The 26,207-nt window shown below is 36.6% G+C and overlaps 1 protein-coding gene across 2 annotated transcripts; it reads right to left on the bottom strand.

Annotated features, from left to right (window-relative positions):
- Nucleotides 1-2,575: 2,575 nt before the first annotated feature.
- Nucleotides 2,576-26,207, bottom strand: LOC143284037 (calnexin-like). 2 transcript variants are annotated; one of them, XM_076590633.1, is made up of 22 exons: nucleotides 26,118-26,207; nucleotides 22,363-22,534; nucleotides 20,622-20,701; nucleotides 20,301-20,359; nucleotides 19,279-19,343; nucleotides 18,519-18,595; nucleotides 17,983-18,064; nucleotides 17,061-17,129; nucleotides 16,134-16,181; nucleotides 15,558-15,633; nucleotides 14,875-14,953; nucleotides 14,362-14,436; nucleotides 13,667-13,702; nucleotides 13,061-13,174; nucleotides 12,637-12,677; nucleotides 11,816-11,931; nucleotides 11,012-11,086; nucleotides 10,217-10,366; nucleotides 6,756-6,884; nucleotides 4,304-4,471; nucleotides 3,543-3,607; nucleotides 2,576-2,761 (listed from the first exon to the last, which is right to left on the bottom strand). In XM_076590633.1, the coding sequence occupies exons 2-22, from the start codon at nucleotides 22,531-22,533 to the stop codon at nucleotides 2,725-2,727; spliced, it is 1,812 nt and encodes a 603-aa protein (XP_076446748.1). In that variant the 5' UTR covers nucleotide 22,534; nucleotides 26,118-26,207; the 3' UTR covers nucleotides 2,576-2,724. The 2 variants fall into 2 exon arrangements, with proteins under 2 accessions (XP_076446748.1, XP_076446749.1); XM_076590634.1 differs by lacking the exon at nucleotides 6,756-6,884 and adding an exon at nucleotides 8,262-8,381.

The raw sequence follows: 26,207 nt of genomic DNA on the forward strand, positions 1-26,207 counted from the left end.
AAAAGAAGCTGGCATACATCAGTACAGAAATTTTCATGGGGACTGGGGTGGATGGTTGATGGAAGTCCTGAAGATGTTGCATGAAGGGAATTGGGCTTCAGGTCTGCAGCTGAAAAAACCTTTCTTGCACTTCCACCCACCGTCCCCCAGCCAACTCCCCATACACACTCCAAGTATGTCACATAACTTAGATGTACACAGGCAATTCCACGGGGGGGAGTGACTGACTTTTGTAATACTGAAAAGTGTGCAGCCAAGGTTCTGGGGCCACATAACCAAAGTTGATGCCTTAACACCAAAATAATCTAGAAAATAAAATAAAAACAAAGTAAAATAAAATTAAAAGCAAAATGCCAACTTAGAAATCTGTATGATATGATAAAGAGGTACTCCCACCCATACTGTTTTTTGTTTGTTTTGAAGTCCTAATCTTTTTTTTTTTTTTAATTCCTAAAGATTAAAAAATACTGTCAAACAAACAACGCTCACACATCCTAAACACAACACAAAATAGCATATATTCCCGTAAACAATGTAACATTAGCAAAACAAAAAACAAAACAAATAAGAAAAACCCAAGAGGACAACCTTCTAGGGTAAAGAACATGACAGAAAAAACACATCTAAGAAGTAAGCTAATACCAAAGTGTCTCAACAAAATTCACTGATATTTCCAATGGTACTTTATGTTTACACATATTAAAACTTCCCATAAATGATCAAGTATTAAAACATGCCAAGACTTTAAAAAACATACAAACAAACAAACCCAATTCTTTCATGCAAGCTGAAGTCTACCCATTGTACACAATTTATGTCCTAGACATTTCTTTCGTTTTTATCTATTTATCTTAAAAAAAGAGTACACAAAGCAAAACATTTTGGTTTTACAGATACAACAATAAACCAACAAACAAGCATCATGAATCAAAATACAATTCAACATCTGGTTACATCATGTTTGCGACCTGTTGCAATTAAGCTCACAGCACATTAATTATTATTGCCAATAAAACAAACTGATAATTCTTAAAACCAAATAAAATCCTGAGACCAAACAGAAGAGCCAATGTGCAAAAGTGCAGAAAAAAGTGGTCAGTGGACGCAAAACATGTACACCTCCAAACCAAAACAGACAGCACACCTTCAATTATGATACATTACACTGCTGGCTGGATTCCAGGTGACTGCTACAGATTCTGACAAAAAAACAACACAAAAGCCCACTACATTCTGCTGGTAAAGAGTGAAAGAACATAAAATTAAACAGACAACATAGGAAAGACTTCCCCCCTCCATTCTCGTAACAATGAACCAACTTTGTTCATGAGTGGCCTTACTGCCGGCCTCAAGACTACTAAAAAGGACGACCCATTTTGTCTTAGGCATGAACTATGATGTCACTTTTCCCATCCCATTCAACAAATGCTGCAAACGAAAAAGACCAAAATAGGCTCTTAACTGCTTTTCTGATAACCTGCACCCTCTGAAGCTCTAGAAGAGAGGTGGAATAAATATATGCTGATGCAATTAACTTGTGTAAGTTGTTTTTTCCCCCCCTCTTATCTTTCCTTCAAAAAGTCACATCTTCATATAATATCACAAACTTACATGACATCACATGTGTGCAAATTCTGATGATGTGTGACAGTTATGGTGTGAAGACAGGTGGAAAAACAAATATGACAGTTAATTGAAAGAACTGAAGGGGAATATCATCACTGCTCATTGTTTACTGTAATACTCAATTCTGATACTCTCACTTTTGTCTTTCCAGTTCTTTTTATATGTGAACAAAACAGACAACCAGCAATGCCAAATAAATCACTTATAATCATCTGAACAGATGCATATTCTAATATTTGCCAACAATGGCAGATCATTTTGAGCTTAGCCTGTTGTCAATGCCATGAGGTATCCATGCTTTCAATGTTCTAAATTACTACACATAATTCAAGGTTAATGGTTAAAGGTCTCATCGGGGCGATGAATTCTATGCTGGGCATAGGCAGGCAGGGCTATAATCCTCTATTCAGACATTTTCACCTTCCCCAAATGAAGTCAGAGATACCCATTCACACACGTGTGGACTGGGGGGAAACTGAACAGACGTCCCAACGCCTAATTCTGAACAAGCGCCTCTAGATATAGGATGTACATGATACTGATCACCCTCCTGACACTGCTTTGTGTTCACTGTTCCCGTGAAGGTTTAATAACTTTCAAAATTATGCCTTCCTTACCTTACTCACTTTATTTTCCCAAGGTATTAAAACAGAATGCAAGACTTTGTAATGCAAGAATATTATGACAGGAAAATGACTGATTTTCATTCTTCTCACTTATTGTATCCAACTTCATAACATATTAACATCACATGAATCCAGAGAAAAAAGTCAACAAACCCACATATCAACTGAAAACGACATATACACATTTACACACACAATGACCAAACATACCTACTCACACAGAAACACACACACACACACAGAGCTCTACCCTCACAATAACCTTGCATAATATATTAATGTTTCACAGACTTTTCCACCTGTCAGTTCCCCCCTCCATCCAGCTCACACCCTCTCTCCCATCCCCAATGAAGCAGGCCGACAATCTCGGGATAGCTCTTGTCCATGTCCATATTCCTCAGCAGGCACAACACACATCACACGAATCACCTCCCTACACTCCTCGCAATCATCATCTTCTCTGCTTGGGGTTTTACTCCTTTCTGGCTTTTCGTCTCCTGGGGGATCTCCTGCAGACAAGTCAAATTCATTCCATGGGGTCATATGGAAAAACAAACAAGCAAGAAAGGGACAAAATGCAAGCAATACATGGTGACAATGTACGTGGCAAGGCTGTTCAGTATATAACGAACATAGAAGTAAATGAAGTAATGCTGAGTTTAACTACTTTATTATCTGAACAGAAAGCATCTATTTCAAAATATTACAAACTGCACTAACATGAACTAAATGTAGCTGAGTAGTGAAACAATATTAATCTTTAAAGTTTTGCAAAATAACCTTTTAATCGATTTTAATAGGTTACTCATAGATAGGCTTAACCAAGGCTTATTGAGTTCTTAGGGCCTCCATTCCTACTCTTGTTTCCTATCAATTTCAAAAACTTCATATCCAAATAAAAATTTGTTTTGCTTCAAACTTTATTGAAAGTAGTACACACAACAGTATGTTATCAACAGCTCTATAACACTACTTCTATTTTAAGACAGCATCAACAGGAATTTTCTTTCTTGCTTTCACTCTCTGAACTCTGCACCTGAGCACTGCTCAGGGGTCAGAATTTTGTTTCATTAAAATGGTTTCCATTTTCCTGCCTTTGCATAAACCATTAGCAAAAGGAACTAACTTCTACAGTATTTCCAGCCATGTCCACACATGTCACTTTGAAGGAAAAACCAGTCAGTTTAAGTATATTTTCTGCATTTTTCCACATTAATATGGCAGGGAAGTCTGCTGAGGCTGTAAACTCCCTCGGGTTGAATGGGTTGTCATCCAGTAAACAGTACTTACTTGGGAGAGGCTTTTGCATCTTCATCTTCCTCTGCATCTGCCTCCTCTCCTTCATCAACAGCATCCTGGGAGAAAACAGAAACTGAATAATATCCTATGAGGTTTTCCACAAAATGTCTTTCATAATATGTACAAACTCCAAGCACTTTGAGGCAAGCTTCTTTAACAATCAACTCCTAAAATTACACTGATGTTGCCACTGGAAGGGATGGCTAATGGCAGACCTGCACCTATCTGGCGCCTTTCCCTCCCCTTAACCAGGAGTCAAATTGGACTAAACCCATCCGATGGCTCAGAAAATGTTCACACCATACCATAGCAATACCAGCAGGAATACACTGAAACTGCCATAGCTGAATACCAACCAAAACAGAGTGTACAAAGGAACTAGTCTTTTTGGAGTCATTCATTCTATGTCCAACAAAATAAAATTTCAAGAAAATGAGGTTACTGCCCTGAAGTTTCACATGGGATTTGCCTTGGTGCAATGACAGCTGTACAAGGAAGTGTTGATACTGAGATGGAAGACAATTATAAATGTTGCAAGAAATCAAACAAGACTGCATGAAAAGGAAAAAAAAAACAAAAAAACCCCTCAAGAATGTTACCCCCCCATCCCCTCCTCCCTAAAAAGAAAAAGATAAACACAATATAGCCTCCATCTCCTAACAGGCACACCATTAACAACCCTAAATAAGGGCATACAAAGCTTAAAATGATTAGCCATCAGCACAGCAAATACCAAAACATGTCCCCCTTACCTCTGAAGCCTCCAGGTCAGCCTGGCTTGGCTTCTTGTCACTGCCACTGTCTCCTCCAGCACCCACATCCACCTTTCTCTCTCCCTCCCCTTCCTTCTCCTCTTCCTCCTCCTCATCGTCTGGTGATGGCTCATCTGTCTTCTTCCGCATGCTATCCACATCTTCAGGCTATTATAAAAAAGAAAAACAAATCTATGATTTTAGATGGTCAAGATTCATTGGACAATAATGCAGTGGGTAAACTAAAATAAAGCAACAAATGTGCAAGTACATCCCAATAATCCATCAGCTAAATATCAATAAATGGAAGAGCAAATAGCATTCTGTATTTTTTCTTTCTTTTTTTCCATTTTTTCCAAATCTGTTATCTATTTCAAGCTTTCTTTTAAGTGAAGCTGACTGAACACATCTCTGACAAATGTTAAGGAACACTAAAGCTGTAACCAAGAAAAACCCTTTTCATTGAAAGCCACTGTTCATCACTGACTTTACTCTGCTTTACACAGTAACCTTTTGAGACATAAATATCAGCACAAACTCTAGCAGAATGTTAGAAGCAATACACTGTGAGTTTACAAAACTGGAGTGTGTGGTCTTCTACTGTCAGGGCTAGGTACAATCTGATTTTTCAAATATGCTTTGTGAATGTGTGTACAGGGTGGTCTGGTGTTACTGAGTCAACCAGTTTCATAATCTCTGTTCATGTATGTCAGTATCTGAAAATAGGTGATATGTTTTTATATAGACTGGATTTCTTTCTTACATAAGTGGCTCAAGATCAGTTCTGAAATCCGAAGTTCACTTCCTAACATATCAACAGACCCAAATAAATTAAAATAAAACATCCATCTATTGATAACAGTGTGGGGTGACTAAGCAATCCCTGGGGAGAGCAGCCTGAATTTCACACAGAGAAATCTGTTGTGATAAAAAGAAACCCAAAACAAAAAAAACCCCAAAACAAACAAACAAAAAACAAAACAAAAAAAAATCAAAAACAAAAACAAAACAGAAGATCTATGCAAATCACCACATAGTACAAGACCATAGAAAGATTTTAGTCCATAGCAAAACACTGTATTAGAGGGAAGAAACCAGTATATAAAAAAAAAGAAAGAGAGAAAAGAAAAAGCATATCAGATGCTTTGATTATCATACTATGCAGACACATAAATCAACATGTGTCACATACATTTTCAAAGTTAACTTGGCAATAAATAGACATTTTGAAATTATCATGGCAAATGAACATCCACAAATACTGCATATTATGCAGGTGTTGGTTATTACAATATCAATAGCAAGCACTTCATGCTAAAATAATCATTCCCTTTGTTATTAAATGAGTCAGTGTTGAAAGTGCAACATGTACTGCATCAGTTTTTTTCTTTCCCCTTTCTTTTCTATGAATGAGTGCTTGTGCAGATAAAACACACGGAACAGGTTCCATCTCCCCTTTTCACACCAGTTAGTTCACTTTCAGACATTGATTGCTTTTGTTGTTTACTGCTTACTTTAAAAAACATTACTTCCTTCTTGCCACTTGATTCAGCACAGCTTTTTTTTTTTATTATGAACATAGCAGCTTAGCATTCCATGGCAGATGAAAGCTTTGAACATGCATTCTTTAATCTTTTCTTCAAACAAAATCAGTAAACGAAAGAAACATTCAGTAAGCAATATTACGGACTTCTGACTTCTTTACATTATCTTAAACAGCTAAGCACTGCCTATAGTTAATAGCACAAATCACTATTATCAAAGACAAAAAAATCTTATTCCCAAAACAAAATCAAGCAAGTTAAAAAGTATAAAAGAAAGACATAAAATCAGTGAAAAGGAAATAACATGAAAAATTTTACTTCATAAGTATAAACAAAAGATATACCACTGGTGGAAAAGAAACAACACAAAACAATTCACCAGAGAGAACAAGATCTTAAAACAACTAAAAATAAAAACAGAAATGAAAAATAATGACAGGACAGTTAAAAATCTTCACACACATACACAAATATAGGACTAATAGGATTTAAGCAGACAGAAAAGCAAGGCCTATGCTCTATGCAGTTTAAAAAAAAAAAAGTTACATGTGATCCAGATGGTTCTATTAACATCTCAAGTTATTTATAAAAACAACAAATAATTCAGATTATTCAAGATCTAAAGATGGAACTATTTTTTGTATATGTTTACTGACCCATGCAATCACTTAAACATTCTTAATCTGACAAAACATGCCCCTTTCCTCCCTACCCCGCCCTCCTTAAAATTCCCTTGATTCAAAACATAAAAATACTATCATATCATGAACGTAGGAATCAAGAAAATAACTTTTACTTCTTGAAATTATCCACATCCTTTTCTTGTCACATCCCAAATGCTTAACGCTACCCTCTCACCCACCTCCACCCACCCCAGACAAAGAGACAAAAGAGAGCTAGTTGAGCACCTTGATAGGACCAGCCTTGGGGCAGAGACAGATGGACAGCAGCACAATAGGCAGAAGCAGAACCACAACGTACACCGCCCACAGCCATGGGCGCTGCTCAGCAGATGACTTCAGGGTCTGCCAGATCCCCTGCATGCCACAACATACACACAATACCGTGCTGACAACACCAAGGTCCGTCAGTCAAACTAACAGCTACATGTATACAACACAACGAGGGAAAGGCTGCTGCACAACGGTGTCACTGTTCTGCCTGGATGCAATGTTGAGGTCTACTCCCAACATGCTGCCTCCTGCATCATATGCTGCCAGTCCTGTTGTGACTACTACATTCACCATATTGTTTCAAGGACTTTTTTGGTTTGGGTGTTACTTTCAAAGAAACTACTGCAACTGAGAGGTTTCCATTCAAAACTTTTTCTGCTTATCAGGAAATGACTCTTGAGAAACAAGAACATTTCTGTACTGTTTGTCTCAACTGTTTTTCCTAACTGTCACAACATGACTTGCAGACAAAAAACAGGAAGAAAAAATGAAATCTAAAATGAAATAAAATTGACAAAGGCGCATGCTCGAATTATACAGTTGAATTTATACCAATACGAAATATAACAAACATACATACACATATATGTAATGTGTACATGTTTATACTCCAAAATGAACACAGGTGGTTATAGGGACAACACTGAACAAAAGCCAAAACCACTAAAATCCTTCTTTGACAGAGGCTGCATTATGGTTTCTATCAATTCCCCAGGACGGCAGGAGTGATTTCCCCCCCTTGTTCCTGCAGTAGATGCAGGATAGAGAAAATCTCTCCGATATAACAGGCGAAACTTCACCATATCACTTATGTCTAGGATTCATTTTTGCCTATTAAGTATCAAGAATTAAACTTGGGAATTCCATAACAGAAATGGAAAGCATTCCAACAGCATGACTGCTTCTGACATTTTTCATGCCAAAGCATCTGAATTCAGCTTTCAGATCATCATGCCTAGTCTCACTGGAATGCAGCTGTACCAGTAAACTAGAACGGGAAAGAATTTGGCAGGTGTTGGCACATGGAATAAACATCACTTGTTAGCTGACATACTACAGAATTTCTTTTCAATACTACATATACAGTCCGAATGCAAAACAAACTTTTCACTTTCCTGGATTAAGAATGCTGAGTATATTCAGTTAACAGAACTGATTCTTCTGTCAAAGAATTAACACAATAGTATACATACATAATTATAACAAAACAAATAAGGAACAGGGGTAAAATATCTTCACAAAACAAAAAAACCATGCACACACTATAATATGATCAGAAATTGGTCAATTATGGCAGGTGTAAACAGATTGCAAAAACAGGATAAAACTAAACATATCATCACAACATGCTTAAGGCTGACACAAATGACTGCAGAGTGACAACACCGAAAGCGCAAGTCTGACCACAAGCCAGCAGCCACAGCAGACGACAAGAAGAGACAAAATACCCTGGTCCTTCACCTTGCTCATACAACAGTAGGCAACAATCAACACAATGGGTAAAACAACCACGATGATAAACACTGCCCACAGCCAAGGACGCTCGTCGGTCACTTCTTTGATGGCTTCAACAATAGTACGCTGAAAAACATCACACATTATTGTGGGGAAGAGAGGGGAAGAGGTCAAGTGGCTCAGAATGGGGATATGGAATGAACATCATTTATCAGCTAAGAAACAACACATCCTTTGTTTCATTTGGATAAATACAAATCTATCAACCATTCTATGCCAACAGCTAAAATAAGTGAATGCACTTTTATCACTTTCACACTAAAAATAATCAATATTATCAAACAATATGGATTAACTATGCCAAAGCAAAACAAAGACATTTTAAAACATGACTAAGCAAAAAACATAAAAATCAGGAACCTTAAAATTGCATTTACTGATGACAGATGAAAACTCTGAGCTGTTTATGAAACTGGGAAACAAAAAACATTATGTCAAGAGAACTAGTCTATATAAAGATCTCTCTCCTTTTCTTCTGTTCATCTGGCATTTTTCACCCACATTAAAAGTGACACGACATCATAATGTATCACTGCACTAGTGGGTTACGTTAAGTATGTGTACTTTAATGAAAATTTTACAGCTTTAAGGTCTCAATTTTTTCTTCACAGCAAAACATTTTCCTTGAACACACACATATCCATACAAAGCAAATTCTTGCATAAATCATATGATCAGCATTTCCAAATTACCAATTCATGAATTGGTACATGTTGTGTTCACAAAGACACCAGCTGTGTTCAGTTACTGCAATTTATGTGAAGTATGTATCAGTATGTTGAGGATATAATAGTACACAAATCCTAACCTCCATAAATGGTTAATGTAGTTTATTTAATGTATGAAAGTCTGTCATGTGTTTGTATTTCATGTACACAAACTTTAGGACTTATTTCCTGACAGACAGTTGTATGAATGCGTTTGCTTCTCTTTCACCATGTGATTTATTTACTGACACTGTGATAGTGACAGTTGTCACTTTTTTCAATGTCATCAATTAGCAAATGTGCAAAATGATAAGACATCACAGATTTACTCATTCTGTACTGCCCAATGACTTCCTTCATTATACTCTCTGTACTGGCCATTTGTTTGTTATGAGAAAAAAGAATGCAGTAACATACAGCTGTGAAATTTTGTGATAATATAAAGAATAGAATGAACTAACATTTGGCAAAACTTCAAAGCACTCACTCAATTATTGACTGATTTATCATATTTTGAAAAAAAAAAGTGTTTTTCACAACTGACATAAAGGGGGTGAGTTTTTCTCATACAACGGAAATTTTACAAGTGTGGTCTTTTTTAACCATAGACACTTCCTAATTGTAGCAATTGAATGGGCAAATGAGTATGCACATTGGACATTCACAATAGAATCAGTTTGCATTCGACTTTGAGCCACAGTACTTGCCGAAGTTGACGGAGACACCATCTTGTCAAGCGAGTGAGCGAGCGAGAAGTGTGACTGTACCCTCGCATGTATAGTACCCAAACAAAGGCATTTTCAGCCACAATTAAAGTACAGGTACACTTTTGGGTGACTGAAGAACAGAGCTGTACCGTTTGGTTTCGCACAAAACCATTAACAAATGAACTATGAATTTTTAAACTCACGGTACTCTATAGCATACCACAGTAACGAAGTGTTGTGCACATGAGGTACGCTATAGCGTACTTTAGTATAGAAAGAGGTAAGAACAATTCTTGACTGGAAAACCGGATCAGAGGTAAATGGTCATTTGTTATGCAGGTCTATTATCATAAAATCTGGAAAACTCAAACAGACCAAGTTTCCTTTATCATTTACTTTTCTGACAAAATTTTTTTGGCACTCAAAAAAAAGCTGATGTTGCCTTCACACACTACCCGGAACGCCTCTCCACCAAACCAATACCTACCCCTGCTGAGGAAGCAGCTCGCTCTTCATTGCTTTTGATCTCCCAGCTGGCTGCAGCAAACTCTTCCGCCACTTTGATGTCATCAGCGATGAGGAAGTTGTCAAACATTATGTCATCCGACATGGACCACAGCTCCAGACCCAAAGCTCCCTGCACAGATAATAATGTGTATTGTGATACGCATAAACCTTGTCACCAACAGATCACTTTACCTTCGCAGATCACATGATACAGTATATCTATCCATACATACTGTGGAAATGCTGATTGCACTGACAGGCAACTGCTTTATCTGTCTGTGAAAGCCAACACTGAGCAAATTACAGCCCAACCTTGGAAGTGCTCCAGAGGATATGAGTAATGCAATGCAACATACTGTAGACATTTCATACCCCAACTTGGTTTTATACATAAAATATGTATTACAGTCAACACTGTGAAACATTCTCAAATGCAACACAACAAATAATACTTGGACAGTTTTCATCAGAGCCATAGTTAAAAGGTTTCCTTTTATCGAAATATTTTCTGCTCATTTTCCAACTATTTACTCACTCAAAAAAGCATGGCCCATTTTTGGCATCCTGCTTAACATTACACATTGATGTAACAAAGAAAGTTTTCAATGAGTGAGATAAAAATGTCCATTAATTTCAACAAGACTGTCAGTCACATTGCCCACAATGTTAACACACATGTGCAAAAGATGGGACACAGCAAACAATAACAAAGCAGTAAACTTTCTTTTACTTGCATACAACATTTTTGGCTATGAATAAAAACGGTTTCACTTACAATTGGTGTCATCTTGTAAGGATTGCTGTCCTCAAAGTAGGCTGGATTCTCAATCATACGAGGCTTCCATACACCCTGAAAGCAACCAAAAGGAATATCATTCATGACCAACATCTCTTAAGTCATGGCTCTTTAATTAAAGTTTTGACAGGTCATCCTATGCAAGGGCTGCCAATCCATGCCTTTGTCCTGGACTCAGATACAGTTTTATACACCAGGCGCCAAGCAACCATATCTTCTGTAGCAGATGATGATGAAGTTGCCAGCACTGGTATGTGAAAGACCTTTGCGCTGATGCAGGGGAAGGAATCTTGCATGACTCCTCCCCTGATTTCATCAAGGAACTGTATGTTGCTGCTGATAAGCTTGCATGGGCAACCTGGTTTTTCTCTAACTTGGTTTTCTCAAACTGTCCACAAGCCTCTTCAGCATTCCATCTGATCCATAAGCCCGCCAACTGAAGAGAAAGTCCCAAACACAAGAAAGATGCAGCTCCTGAAATTCAGGGAACAACCTCCCATACACCTACATAGATCCCACCAAAAACTCTGCATGCACACAAAGCCAGGAGGAAAGAGTAGTTTCGAAGAAATATGAAGACAAGACACTGTTATAAATACAGATATGAAATCAAACAGTGGTTAAGTCCCATAAAAGTGAACAGATATCTATAAAATTTACCTTGATAACTGTTGTGAAATAAGAACTTCTTCCCAAATGATTTTCCCTTTAAAGTTATATTCTTTACTGAGTTTTAACTGCAATAGGCAAAAAAAAAGAAAAAAAAAGTGCAACGTCTCTTACCTTGTAGTTGGGGTTGTCAATCATAGGGGGCTTCCATTTACCCCGATACTTAGGGTTGGGGATGGATGGGGCCTCCCACTCTCCACATCCAGGGGCCTCCTTACATTTCACATTGTCTACAAACACCAATAACACATACTGTACATTTTGATAGGAAAAACGGATCTCTCTGTCTGGCCTTAATTAATCACTTCATCTTCTTTTCTCTGTAATACTATAATCTGTTCATAGTTTTATCTCAACATTGAAGAAAGCATAAAACATGATGATGGCACTGATATTTCTGGGTGAGTATATAACTTTGAAAAGGTATGAGGCTTTTTTCTCCCTTGCATTATTCTCTACATTTTACTTCTTATCCACAGAATTCTAATGATGTTCATACAATGACAAGTACATGTCCAAAACCACAACCACCTTATCAATAATATTACTGATTTTTAAACGCAGGCTCCTTTATCTCACATTTCTTAAAGTATTAATGACACTGGTTAAGTCCAGTCCAAAGTGATGAAATCCCTAGTTTTAAATCAATGTATGATCACTTCACAAATGCTCAAACCCTTCATTTATCCTGCTTTGAAACTTATGACCATCACTATTTCAAAGCATTTTCATAACATTTTCATGCAGCATTTATCTCCACAACCATTCTTTGGAAAATAACTATTCAGCCAGGCACCTATTCAGATACCCAACATGTCAATGACGCATTAAAATGGGTAGGAAAAGTCTACTGAAAGCATATTATTTACTCTGTATTAGAAACATTCACATTTCCCCCCTTGTTCTGAAAAAAAACCCAACCAACCCCAACTTACCTATCAATGGTGCTTCCCATTCACCGTCCATTTCATCATCCCTGCAAATCAAATACAGTAATTATGATCTGATGACATTAGATTAATAACCAATGGGAAAAAGTACACAAAAGCAAAATGTAAAACTTTCATAACTCACTTGTAATAAATAATTTTGGCAATCATTTGCATTGCTTTCAGCTTTTCTTAGTCGTCTCAACAAATATAACAACAAATGTTCGGCTGGTTGAACTCTCTCCATTTCTTTCTAGTGAGAGCACTCTTGCAATAAATTTCAACTTCTGGTCTCAATACATCTTTATCCATATTCATCGTCTTGCTTACAACACCAAATTAAAGTTTACCACACAGAGTATGACCTATGGCTCACCAGAATATAAGATGAAACATGGGAAATAAGAATAAAAAAGGTAGAATGACTGACCAGTCATCAGGTTTTACAGCTTCAGGATCTGGCACGAGGCGAGGCTCATCGTCCAACCAACCATCTGGTTTTGTCGCATCAGGGTCAATGATGGTGGAAGGTTCATTTTCATCCCTGTCACCAGTGATTTACATAAGTTTATGTCTGTTTACATGCATGTCTGACAAGCATGAAAGTACAGTTATACAACTGGCTTATGGAGCAAAATCCAGAAAGAACTCAATCTAAAATGTTTCCAGACCAACTGTGATCCAAACAAACTGGAGTAGAACAAAGTAAACTGGAGTAAGAACAAAGTGTCATTCTGCTGTTGGCTAAAACATACTTCATTTCATCAAATTCTTGTTGCTGCACACAAGCATTGTTCCAAAATCCTCCACACCATCAAGTTTTTTGCTATCGAACGCTAAGACTTAACACGCAAAATTTCAGACCATGAAAATGAACCAGGCATGCATATATATATATATATATATATATATATATATATATATGAGACTAAATATGACACACAACCACATATATTCTTTTTCATACACAGGGGAAGTGGGTAAGATGAAATAAAACTAAAGTAATAACCTATAAATTTTGATATATCACACTTACCAATCATCTGGCTTGGTGGCCTCTGGATCAGGAATTCTGTGGGTAAGAAATATAAATACTGATATATATATATGAAGAGAGAGAAAGAGAGAGAAATTTGAAATCAATGAACAAACAAGCCGACATTAAAACACACACAAAAAAAGAGAGAGAAAAAAAAGTATACATACATTTTTTTAAAATCAACATTTTGGATATAAATCTTTTTCAAGCTTGAAATTACTGAGCACAGGAGTTTGAGGGGTGGGGTATGGGTCCAAAAAGGAGGAACACTGCATAACAATCAAACCAAGGAATGTCTTCACATCATGATATACAACATGACTTGGCTTATCCAGAAAAGGAGAAATTCTTCCACGAGTCCAAAGGAGGCAGATTCCAATGAGTACCAACTGAGTATACATTTTCCCACATGCACAGAAAATGACACAAACAGGTGACAATACATTCTCAAGGCACTCAAGGGATATCCTTAACACTTAACACTGGAGAGACTTCATGAAGAAAAAAATCACCACTCTCCCCCCCCCCACCCCCCACATACACCCCCCCTGAAAAAACAACCATTTTGTTTGTCAGAAAATATGAACCCATCTTTTTAAACCAGTGACATCAGAATGTAAAATGTAAGTCCAGTAAAATTACAATAAAATATAAAGAGCTAAAACAAAACAAAACAAAAAAAGTGAACCAACTTCTCTCTGTCATCCCAGTCAGCAGGTTTCTTGTCATTGGGGTCTTCAATCTCTTTGGGTGGGTTTACAGGAGGGCTGTTAAAAAAAAAAGAAAAAGACAAAAAAAGCCACTGATTATACACGTACACAATTCTGACTTTTTGGGGAGGTTGTTGAGACTTTCTCGTTATTGAAAAAGTCAAAATGATCAACCCCAACAGACAGAATAAACCACCACCAAGCAACAAACAAAAAAGACTAAAGTGGTCAAGATAAGTGATATACATTCCACTTGATTAAATAAGCACAACAGAAAAGAAAACTGGCGACATGCAATTCAGTAAGCATGTCATTTCCACTAGGAACTTATACACACGGAATGATGAAGAACTGAAAAAGATTTAAAACCCAAGTTCGATGAACTGAAGATTTTTTCTTTTTCTCAAAAAAACAAACAAAAAAAACAAGACAGTAGATTGCAATTGACCTGTTTTCATTTAAGGGTCTCAAGCTGAGAGTTGATTTATAACTCACTTAAAATCTTCCAGTAGACTACCCTTGTTCACGACTCCATGGTCGATGCGCATTTCAAACGTCTGGTCAGGATTCACCACTGCACATATTCACAAAAACAGTGCATCAATTTTTAGTGTTTACTTGCTAGTTTTTTTTCTCTTCTACTTTCTTTTCCATTACTCTTCTCTCAGTTCCTACTTACCAAGATCAAATATTCACATTATGTGAATGACATAGTGAGTGTGTGCACGTGTGTATGTGTTTGTGTTCATGAAAAAATGGCAGACTGATATTCATCACTGATGTAGTTGCTTATCAGACAAATCCTTTTAACACATGTATTAAAAAAACATAAAAATAAAGGCTAAACAATGCAAAATACAAAAGACAATTAACACCACCACTATCCCCCTGTCAAGTTGTTGGAGTTCAGGACAAAATCATAAACTGGAAATTTTCTAATGTTTACTTCTTCAGAACTGATTAAAATATTGTTTCTTGAATGAATAAACCAATATAAAGAATAAATATAATATAAAAATTTGTATGGACATTCAATCTATCCACACCTGTATGCTAAAATATCAAATTCTCTTTGATCTTATTTGATGCAATTCATTCTTCTGTTGGGACACACTCTTGTAAGGAACTAAAAAAGATTATAAAAAAGAGTGACAACAAAGCACATGCACTTGACTTACCAAGGGTATACAGATGTGTTTTTCTGTCAGTAAAATAACTGTCAATGTTGGCTGTTGGCTTCTTTGCATGTTTTTCCTGCAATTGTACACACGCACACACATAAATCTTCACTCATGAATGAATGGATACATCTAGTAACTACAATCAAAACCCAAACATTACAATTCAGTAAAATATTCATGCAGTGTGTCAGTTACAAAGCAACATAAAAGGAAAAACATTTGTGTGTGTGTGTGCATGTGTATGCATATGAGTGTGCATGTATTTTTGTGTTCAAATATGCACATTCATATGCTGCACAGGAGGCAATAATGCACTCGAAGTGCATGTGATATTTGTTCATATAAATATGTACTGATGCAGAATTGTACAATACCCTTCCATAAATTTTAAAAAGAAAGTTCTAACTGAATTTCTAGAAGGCAAGGATACTGTTCATGTTATAACCTGCCCATCAATTTCCCACAGGAGAATCCTCCACATTAATTACATGCAAAATCTATGCAATTACATCTTACAAAACCACATGTCTGGTCAAAAAAGGAAATTTTCTGTGCACAGTAAAGTATCCTTACCTCAATTTCTCCAGTCTTGGGATTCTTGTGGCGGAAGATGAAATGCAGCTGCAAGCCAGTACAGGAATGAATCACACATGGACTCCAGCAAAGATACAAGGCAGCATACATCATCATGTGAAAAGTGTGAACAGTCACAAACACTGATTCTGATTCAGTTGGTAGAATGTGTTATTACAAATAACACATTTAAGAAACAAGGAATAACACTCTGAATAAAAGGAGACATCAACATCACTGTAAGGGGAAAGGTGAGCATTTATGCCAGTTCATTAAATAAATGGAAAAAAAAAGGTTATTAATTTTTTTTTTTTACTTTCTCTCATGCTCAAACAACATAAACATAAGATGAAATAGAGTTTGATTCTGTTCCACTTCCTTCAGTATTCTGAAGTATTACATTTGAAGGCAATATACTGTGTTCATAAATAGAAATATTCAAACCCAACAGAAGATATGATAGTAAATAAACAGTATACATATTTATGTGTTTATTAAATACATTAAGCTGAGTAGCTCAAACTAATCATGGACCTCAAACATCAAGCAAATACTTCTGTCACTATCTTCAACAGCTAAGAAATAATACTGACAGCAAGATCAACAGAATCCTGCATTAGAAACCTGCCACTGTTTTGTTGTTCTGATTTTTCTTTTCATCTAGACTTTTTGTGTGGATCTTTTTTTTTTCTTTTTGTAGTTTTGTGTTTCCTCTAGTCATACTGCTTTACTGAAAATTATTTATAAACAGGTATTATTTTATCACCTGAGGACCACACACAATAAAAGCTTGTATATGGCTTTTTCCTTTGCTTCTAACATCTCTCTCGGTAAAAAGTAAGAAATACTCTGGTCTCCAAGAGTTCTGAACAGTGTGGACAACTAACTACAGCACTGCGATGTCAAATCAGCTGACAATTCACTCACCTTGTGATCCATGCCACATTTGTCAGGTCCAAACATGATAGTGTAAGGGGTCTTGTCATGGAAGGATTTCTGCAACAAGAAACTGTCATGCATACTGCTTGGTTGTGGTCTGACAAACCCCCCACAACTATTTACTTGATCTTTTTTAAAAACCTCAAATGTGTACTGGCCTCAGATCAGTTCTTTCAACATACAGCACAACACATCTATTTATCAAAATACTATTTCTCCTACCATGAACTTTCTCTTAAATCATATTATGTTTACTGAAGGATTTCCTAATGCTGATAAAATATATCATTAAATCTAATTAACTGAAATTTTGCAGTATGACTTAAATTATCTAGTGTTATATATATATATATATATATATAAAAGACAGGCAATATGATGAATGTAATATATCAAGTTTCAGTGGCATGTACACATTCTGAAATGGTCACCAAATTAGCAGCAATTTTGCATCAATAGAACAAATCTGATTTATCAGTCTAAAATTTTGCCTAAAAATAATTTAATGTACACATATTAATAATCTTCACTGATTCAAATGTCAATGTTCTGAGTGAACCAAACAACACTCTTCTTCAGTTCTTGTGTTCTCGTTTGCAGTAAAACTGGCTGCAATGTGTTTGTGCTGTGTCTAACAATCATGGGAGCTTCTGTCACCAAACAACAAAGTACTAGTGACACTTTTTTTTTTTTAAAACACTTGCAAACCAAAAAGCCAGTTTTCCATATTTTATCTTTAAATTGCTGTTAATCATTAACTGAGAATTTATGGCCCACACTGTATATGCCATCTGTATGAATATGTCTAACAGGCGTCATCACCCTGCCTGTTCTGTTTTGTATAGCTCATATTCATAATCCATGACAGTCATGACGATGTGTATCTCAAGTCAGAAGCATGCTAACTTACCAGGTCAATACTGGTTTCTTTGGACAACAGCTTGATGTAAGCTCCACCACAATCCATGCCATTTTGGAACCGAACCTCATACCTTAAAATGGAAGAAAGCAGAATAAGCACAAGCATGCACAAATACACTTGTTTATTTTTGTTCTTTAAATTAAGTAAAAACATGATTTTGTTCAAATTAAAAGTTGTTAAAAATATGCCTTAGAAGTCAATACTCATCACTGAACCAAGTCTTTCCATTCACTGCCTTCTACCCTTTCCCCATCCACCATCAATTTTTATTTTTTATTTTCCACCCAGTACACACACATGCATCCAAGTGTAAACATTTGCAAACACATACAAAGCACATATTTGTCAAGAAATCACACTTTCAGCTCAAGACGTGGACAAAGATCACACAACACAGAAGCAAAACACATGAGTTCATACACATGGAGAAATTTTTGTGACAAAATAGTAATTACATAATACAAACTTCCAACACCCAGGCAGACGGACAAAATGATGCTAACAGGACAATGTCATATACTTACTGCACGACAAATGGCTTGCCCGTGAATTCAAAAGGCTTATCTAACTCAGTTGCCACAGCATGGTGTTTAGCCTTGGACTGAAATAATCAACATAGTAAACACTGTTAATCCACACAGGTAGGGTCACAATCACATGCATCTAGAGAAAAAGACAGACAGAAACAGAGAGAGAGAGAGAGAGAGAGAGAGAGAGAGAGAGAGAGAGCAAAAGAGAGGAGTGTATTTGTGTATGCCCATGTGTGTGTGTGTGCATGCTTGTACATGTGCATGCAAGTGTGAGTTTGTGACTGTGTCTGTTTCAAAAGTGTGAGAGTCAGTGTCAAGAGTGTAGCTATCCTTGTGAGAACACAATCTTCAAGCCCAGAAAAAATGTGTCCTCCATTCATAAATAAAATACAATCACATTTGCTAAACTGAACTGTTTATGAAAGAAACTGAAGACTTTTCTCAATATGAATAAATGCTATCAAGCAGGAAAACATCTGTCTAGTTTTATTAAACATGTCTGGAACAAATAAGTTAAAAAATTGATCTGAAGGACAAAAACATCTCCCAGAGTAAGCTGACACTGATAATATAACCCATTTTCTGTAGGCTATTTTTCAAACCAGAATTTTTTTAAGCTATCTGCAATCAAGAATTTGAAACTGACTCCGGTAAGAAAATCTACTACTGAAAGTAAACAATGGATGCCTGATGCAAATCCATGCTCATGTGTGCCTAGCATCAGATTCAGACAAAACAACAGCCAAACACTAACCTTCAGAATCAGTCCAAGATCACCCTCAATTGGGTTGGATTTGGGTTCCTCTACATCCCACTTTCCTGAAACAAAAAAAAACAAGAACACATTAAGTTTAACTTAAAGGCTCTGCCCCCCCGCACCCCCCTCCCCTCCCCTTTTTTCTTGTTCTTACTCATTTCTGAAAGTGGGCTTTTATGTGCATTCTCTTGTTGCACCATCTTAAAGATAGGTTTGTGCTTCCATAACCAGATACAAACCACCAGCAAACCATCACATAAAAAAAAATCTTTTAAATACAGATCTGTTGCCAGTTCCACTCAAATAAAACTGGTCCCTCTGACTGGCAGTTTGACTTCTGCTAGAGACCTGAACTGTAGCACCCATGTCAGCGTTTGAAACAGTGTCCAGAGACCACGTCGATGCTCTGTCCCACACAGTGTGGAAAGAGAGAGCTAAACTGCTGACAATGATAGAAGGAAAGTAAAAATCAAACTTATCTAAAGTCACAACAGAAAAATAGATATGGAGGAGGGATGAATATGGAGGAGGGATGAAGACAGTAGCAGTTTTTCTATGAACTAAAAAATCACCAAAAAGAGAGGAGGGAGTGGAGGACAGGTAAAGTTGCACTGAGAACACAAAGCTGACCATTTGAGTTGAATAAGCTGCTCAACACACTGAAACCATGGAACAACATAGCATACCCGAGATTGAGAAAAGGGGAAGCATAGACTGACACGAGTTTCCATACTGTGGCTAATAGCTGTTTTCCTTTCCCACATTGGTTAAGAACTTGATCATTTTATCCTACATAGACTAATACTTTGTACATTGCTAGCAGATATACACTTGACTTGTACAGGCCCCTTTGCACCGGTGAATCAAAAGATCTGTTTAATTCAACAAGCATCCACTAATAATTTTAAATCAGCACATCAAATTAATGATTTATGTGGCTAAAAATGAACGAACATTTCTCTTGGGTGACAGTTGTGTAATAATCTGTATATGAACACATGTTTAAAGAGGAAACTTACCATCATACTTAGCGATGCTTTCCTCAGCCCCATCCTTCTTGGCCTGGGATACAGTCCATCTGTAACAAACGAGTGTACTCAGTTACAATTCACATAACTCTAGACTGTTTACAAAAGGTAAATCCATGTATCTGAGCTGTGACCCCTATATTCACTCAGCTACAAGTGGCATTTTGTGTGCATTTCTTTTTAAACCACCATCAACAAGGGTTACTCTTTGTATGTGTGGGGAGGGAGGGGGAGGTACGGTAGATGTGTTTCCAAAACATAACCAACTAAATGCTGACACAGATCACCACACTTGCAAAGATATTGCCTTACCTCTTTGAAAAAGATTCTTTAGAGTCGAATGGTTCATGGAAGAAGACAGGGGCTTTTGGTACAGGCCTTTCGTACTTTGGCTGTAACAGGCATCGTCATTTCTAATGATTCATCTGCTTTGAGTTTTAAATCTGTACTGATATATTATGATTACAGGATACAAATATGTATTCTATTCAAAAGCACACAATGCTTTTTGCATTCCTCTTTAGAGTACTAGCTATAAGTTGTAACAAAAACGAAAATTATTGTTTCATATTACAAGCTGACTGAACCTGCTTCATAAATGCTTCTTTGAATTTTTATTAAACCCCAAAGGCTTGCTAAAAAATAAAATAAAAATAATTAAAAGAAACAAAATTCATTAAAAAATCAACAACAAAAAAACAACAACCCAAAACAACAACATTCAAATAGACTGTGTCTCGAGCATTTCATTTTAATAAACTAACTATACCAAAACTAAGCCATAAAAACCTCAAATCACCAGCTTGTGTAACACAGTAACCAAATCACGAATCTGTGAACTTCAGTGCTCCAGCAGTTCATTCTTTAAAGATAAATCAAAACTTTCCCAGTAAAAAGAACATTAATGTAATAAGCAAAGCAATGCTACATGATATAACTGCATCAATATACAAGACCCTTGTTTTGTAAAAAGCACAAACATAAGGTGAACTACACTACAAAATCAAAATAAGTATGGAACTGGTTATTATCAATTTTATAACTGGTTCTACATTAACTACTTCAACATTATACACAGAAACATTTATCCACAATGCTTATTGCAGGCACTGTGTGTCTGAAACCTTGTGAGGCATCTACAGTGTTTTCAGCAGGCAGTGTGAACAACCACTGATACTGAGACACTACTGCTCTTGTGTAAATATGCTTGACCAAATTCATTCCCATACCTTGCATTGAAACAGCTGCTGTGTATATTTTCTGCTTAAGATCACCTGTCATGGAAGTCACAGCAGATGTGGTCATACAGAGGACACTCTTCGTACGTACGGATGCTAGGGGCTCTTTTTCAAGTTAAACAGTATATTTATAAATGTATCCACACCTGGAGGAAATTTCTTGCAAGAAATTTTCCCTTGTCTATTATTCTCTTGGCTTCTGGCCCTTTCCTACTCATTTTCTGCCTTGCTGGCCCATTCACCTACATTTTTTTTCTCTAGAAACTTAAAATATTTTTTGCCTTTTTCTGGACATGATAATTACTAAATTAGGCATTCTTACCATGTTGTATTTTTTGTGCACCTATGATGTGTGAGCTGCCCATTGGCATAAGATACTGGTTTTGTATCAATGTATGCCAGCCATTTTGCACAATTGTGTGTATCAAATATGACTATTTAGAGGGTAGTTTTGCCTTTTCATCCTCTCATGAAAAATTGACAGAGGCTTGTCTTATTGTAACTGTAAGTGACTAAGAGGGCTGTTTTGCGATTTTGTACCTTATTTTCTTTTCCATTTTTTTCCATTATCAATGGGCTTGATATTAACTTGTTTTTCAACCCTAATAAACAGTAATATAGCTCTGTAAGGTCAGCATAAGTTTTTCAGCCTTTGTGGTCAGCTGGGCTATGAGCAACAATGATAATGCAGAGAACAGATCAGTCAGGTTTCTACACCCCTTATTTTATCTTCTTTTCCCCCCCATTATCTTAGACAAGTGTTAGAGACAACAGTTTCTATGCTTAAAACTTTTTTTTAAAGGAAAAATACATACCCTTTCTCTTGGAGGTTCTTCAACAATCGGCTCATTTTCGTCTTCAACCTCTACCTGCCCATCTTCATCATCATCCTCATCTTCGTCATCAACTTCAGTATCACACCTGGTGATACTCAATAATGTCAAACCAAAGATGGACAGCAACAACAATGTACGCCAAATCCTCATCCTGTAACAGAAAAAGCAAAGTTTTCAACAGTTAGACTTTTTGTTCAAACTATGCAAGTTCACTTTACTTTATAAATGAAATGCATTTTACTTTTTAGTCCTCACATGCACTCCACTGCACTCCATTTGTCCATAGTATACCTGTATGTTGTCATTTTACTGTATATTCTATTCATTTCGTGTATACATGAGTGTGTAGAAAGAGTCAACTTTGAAACAAAAACAGGATAGTGTGTGTGTGTGTGTGTGTGTGTGTGTGTGTGTGTGTGTGTGTGTGTGTGCAGGTTTACAGCTTGATGCACAATGGTATGGACCTAAGGGCAAAGCTGAATCCTGTGGAAAAAGAAGATATCAATTACCACAATGAAAATCACAATGTTGATGTCAAATATATCATGGCAGCGGGAAACTGTTTCCACACAATCATGTTCAGCGCATTACAGTAGCCATGCATGCAAGCACACACTCACGGTGAGAGAGATAGAGAATAAAAATATTAAAAAAAGAGGGAGGGAGAAGAAGACAGAGAAGGGGAAAGCTTGTCTTCATTTTCAATTTCACAGAATCATTTTTTCAATGGACTTTCAACTGGAAGAGTCCTATCAAGTATCAGGTGGGAAAAAAATTTCCAAACCTAGATGGACAGGTATCCAAAGCAGCAGCATCATCATTCTCATAAAAATAAAATGTAAAACAAGAGAGGCAAGGCCTTCAATACTCACTTGTGATACACTAAAAAAAAAAAAAAAATCTAATAGTTAAAATGAGTTCTGTATTTGTTATTTAATAAAGCTTCGGGTGAAAAAAAAGAAAGAAAAAAGTCATAACGGCAGATTCAAACCCCGCATGTTCGGGTGAGAAGAAACTGTCTTACCCATTACACTATTGTGGCTCCTTAGTCCTTAATTGATGTTCAAAAATATAATATTTAAACATGCCTTTTTAAGGGCGATAAATCGACTGTGGTATTCAAAGTGAGAACGTTGTTTAAATCATATTATTCAGGTGTATCCTGGGCATTCAAAAAATCTTTAAGGGCAATTATAAATTCTTTTTATGTCCATGGTAAAGGAGACGTGGCGATCGCCGCAATCACACTGTAACATTTAGCCGTTTTCTCTGGATCTAGATAGATGTACAAGTTTAGTTACACCCGGCTGACATGGCTGATTCAATTTCTCTTTTATGTTCATTCTAGTTTTATAGTTTTAAAGTTGATATGAAAATTGAGTATTTTGTTAAACTAATAACATGTAGAACCAAGTACAAGTACTTCTAAATGTTGTATGAAGTGAAAAGGACTTCATTTTGAGAAAAGTCAAGACTGGAAATTTTTATGTTTCATCAATTCAAGGGTATTAACTCTCATGGTTTATTATTTTTAACTGTGAATTCCGACTGGTTCTGTGCATATTTTTATGGCAGTTTGGGGCATAATCCATTAAGTGATGAGGTGTTCACAAATCTTTCTCTGAATAAATATTTAACAGTCTCCTTCTCCAACTTTCCATCACATGTTATCGTGTACTGTCAATTGAATATAGGATTGAACTGGCAGGTCAACAACTTGAAACAAAATGGCGTCGTTCACATTCACGAAGAATATGAGCACACGCTTTGAATATGTATAAATATGTGTACGCAACTGATTTTTGCCCATGACCTTCAGGACTCAGCCAATAGATCTATTAAGTCCACTTGTCACATTGATTTTAGTATTTTCTGAAAAAGACCACTTGGGTGAATGAACATAGTGAAAGCCCTGTACACTGAGAGTAAAACAAACAAGCTCTTTATGTACTGAGTATAATTTCAAAATGTAATGTTTAAGATGAGAAAGATCAGTTTAAAGCAAATTAAGCCCCCTAGCATTAATTACAGATTAATTTCCTTTTTTTACTATCTGCACCAAAGACATGCAAAATAAATATAACTTCCATGCTTAGCAAAAGAAGTTCCTGTTTGAACAAAAAATGAAAAAAATGACTGTTCTTGTTGTTGTGTCAGAATATCAGATCAAAGTGCCAAGTTTAGAGAATAATAACAACAATAATAAATCAATATAACAGTAAATTCAGTTTGCATATAATCTGGCTTCTTTTTTATTTTTCTGTGCCTATCCCAGAGGTGCAATATTGTTTTAAACAAGATGACTGGAAAGAACTGAATTTTTCCTAGTCTATGCCAAATTTAGTGTCAACCGATGAAAGTATTTGCAGAGAAAATGGCAATGTTAAAGTTTACCATGGACACACAGACACACACACACAACCGAACACCGGGTTAAAACACAGACTCACTTTGTTTACACAAGTGAGTCAACTAGAAGAAAAACAAAGTCATGAAATCTGTGGCCCTTACTGCCCCACTCTCACGGTAACCTCAGTTTCGATTTCCCCTCCAGTTCCATGCTCATTGCTTGTGATGAGTTCCTGCCAAAGACTTCACTCATCAATGTCAACAGGTTCACAGGGGACGGTCATTCCACTTGGACTGTGGAGGGGGCCTGGTGAGTGTCTCCACCCCTGAGGATACTTCCTTAGTCTGGCTTAGTGACTTAACAATCATTATAAGAAGGAAGCTTAGGTAGCTGATACCTGTGATACACTGCATAGTTGAATCAGAACAAGCACCACTAAACACAACCAAAGTGACTCAGGAGCAGTGCTGTCTCCTCCAGGGTGTGACCTTTTCTTGATTGATTCTGATCTACAGCTCCCTGTGGCCTACTGGCAATGGAACTACAGCATATGAACCTGAGTGTTAATGTGTATGAGGGAACTGGATGTGTGGTCTTGGGATAATCAATGCTACTATACAGGTTCAGATGATGATGGGGCAAAAACAGTTTAAAAAAAAAAGAAAAAAAGAAATCATACCCGATACCTGTAGAAACTATAATATTGAAAACCCCATGAGAAAATGAAATGCTATAGCCAGAAATGTTCACCGTATACAGTTCTTTTTTTCTTTTCTTTATTTATTCTTCTTTTACGAGAAACGGGAAAGAAGCCTATAACATTTGTTTGACCTGGGGAGAAGGGATGTGGTGGGGAAATGGGTGGGGTCGTAAACAGACTCGATGAATTAGTCTTTTCAAACATTGTCAATATTATACTAAATCATATCGGAATTCTTAATTGTTGGTTCTTTCATTTAAAGTAATCGTATAATCACACTCAATAAGGTCATGATACTCCAGTCAGTTAAAGGTGAATAATTAGGCAATTCATTTGTAAATTACTCGTCACTTAATGAGATTACGACTGTTCCCGCATTCTTCCTTCAGAAATGAATGTGACATGATAGGGGGCGAATCACGCTTCTATACTACTACTTTACGGAAAGAAGTAATTCTATCACAGAACTAGAAGCTTAACTCCAAGTACAAATTAAGAAGTGAAACACTGAAAGCAGTCATGTGTCAACGCCAACGGCCATCGTGGTGACCGGCATGCCTATTACCAGATTCTAAAACTTGTTTTTTTATTAAGATATAATTAACAAATTATCAGTTTTAGTTTACCTAACCATATCAGTTGTTACAGTAATGAAGTATTCGAAGGGTATAGCGAAATAAATACCTTGAAATTGGCTGAATATATAAAGTTATTTTCAAGCTTTCGCCGAGAATCTTCTTAACCGCAGACGCCAAGAGCAGACAACTGTTCCAA

Source organism: Babylonia areolata, chromosome 7 (genome assembly GCF_041734735.1).
Source record: "Babylonia areolata isolate BAREFJ2019XMU chromosome 7, ASM4173473v1, whole genome shotgun sequence".
NCBI lineage: Eukaryota > Metazoa > Mollusca > Gastropoda > Neogastropoda > Buccinidae > Babylonia > Babylonia areolata.

Excerpts from the sequence above, each read along its gene's own strand:
- LOC143284037 (XM_076590633.1), bottom strand. The coding sequence starts at position 22,533 with ATGAGGATTTGGCGTACATTGTTGTTGCTGTCCATCTTTGGTTTGACA. Across the intron at positions 14,437-14,874 it reads AGTCTACTGGAAGATTTTAA|CCCTCCTGTAAACCCACCCA; the intron begins GTGAGTTATAAA and ends TTTTTTTAACAG. Across the intron at positions 10,367-11,011 it reads CTTACAAGATGACACCAATT|GGAGCTTTGGGTCTGGAGCT; the intron begins GTAAGTGAAACC and ends TTATCTGTGCAG.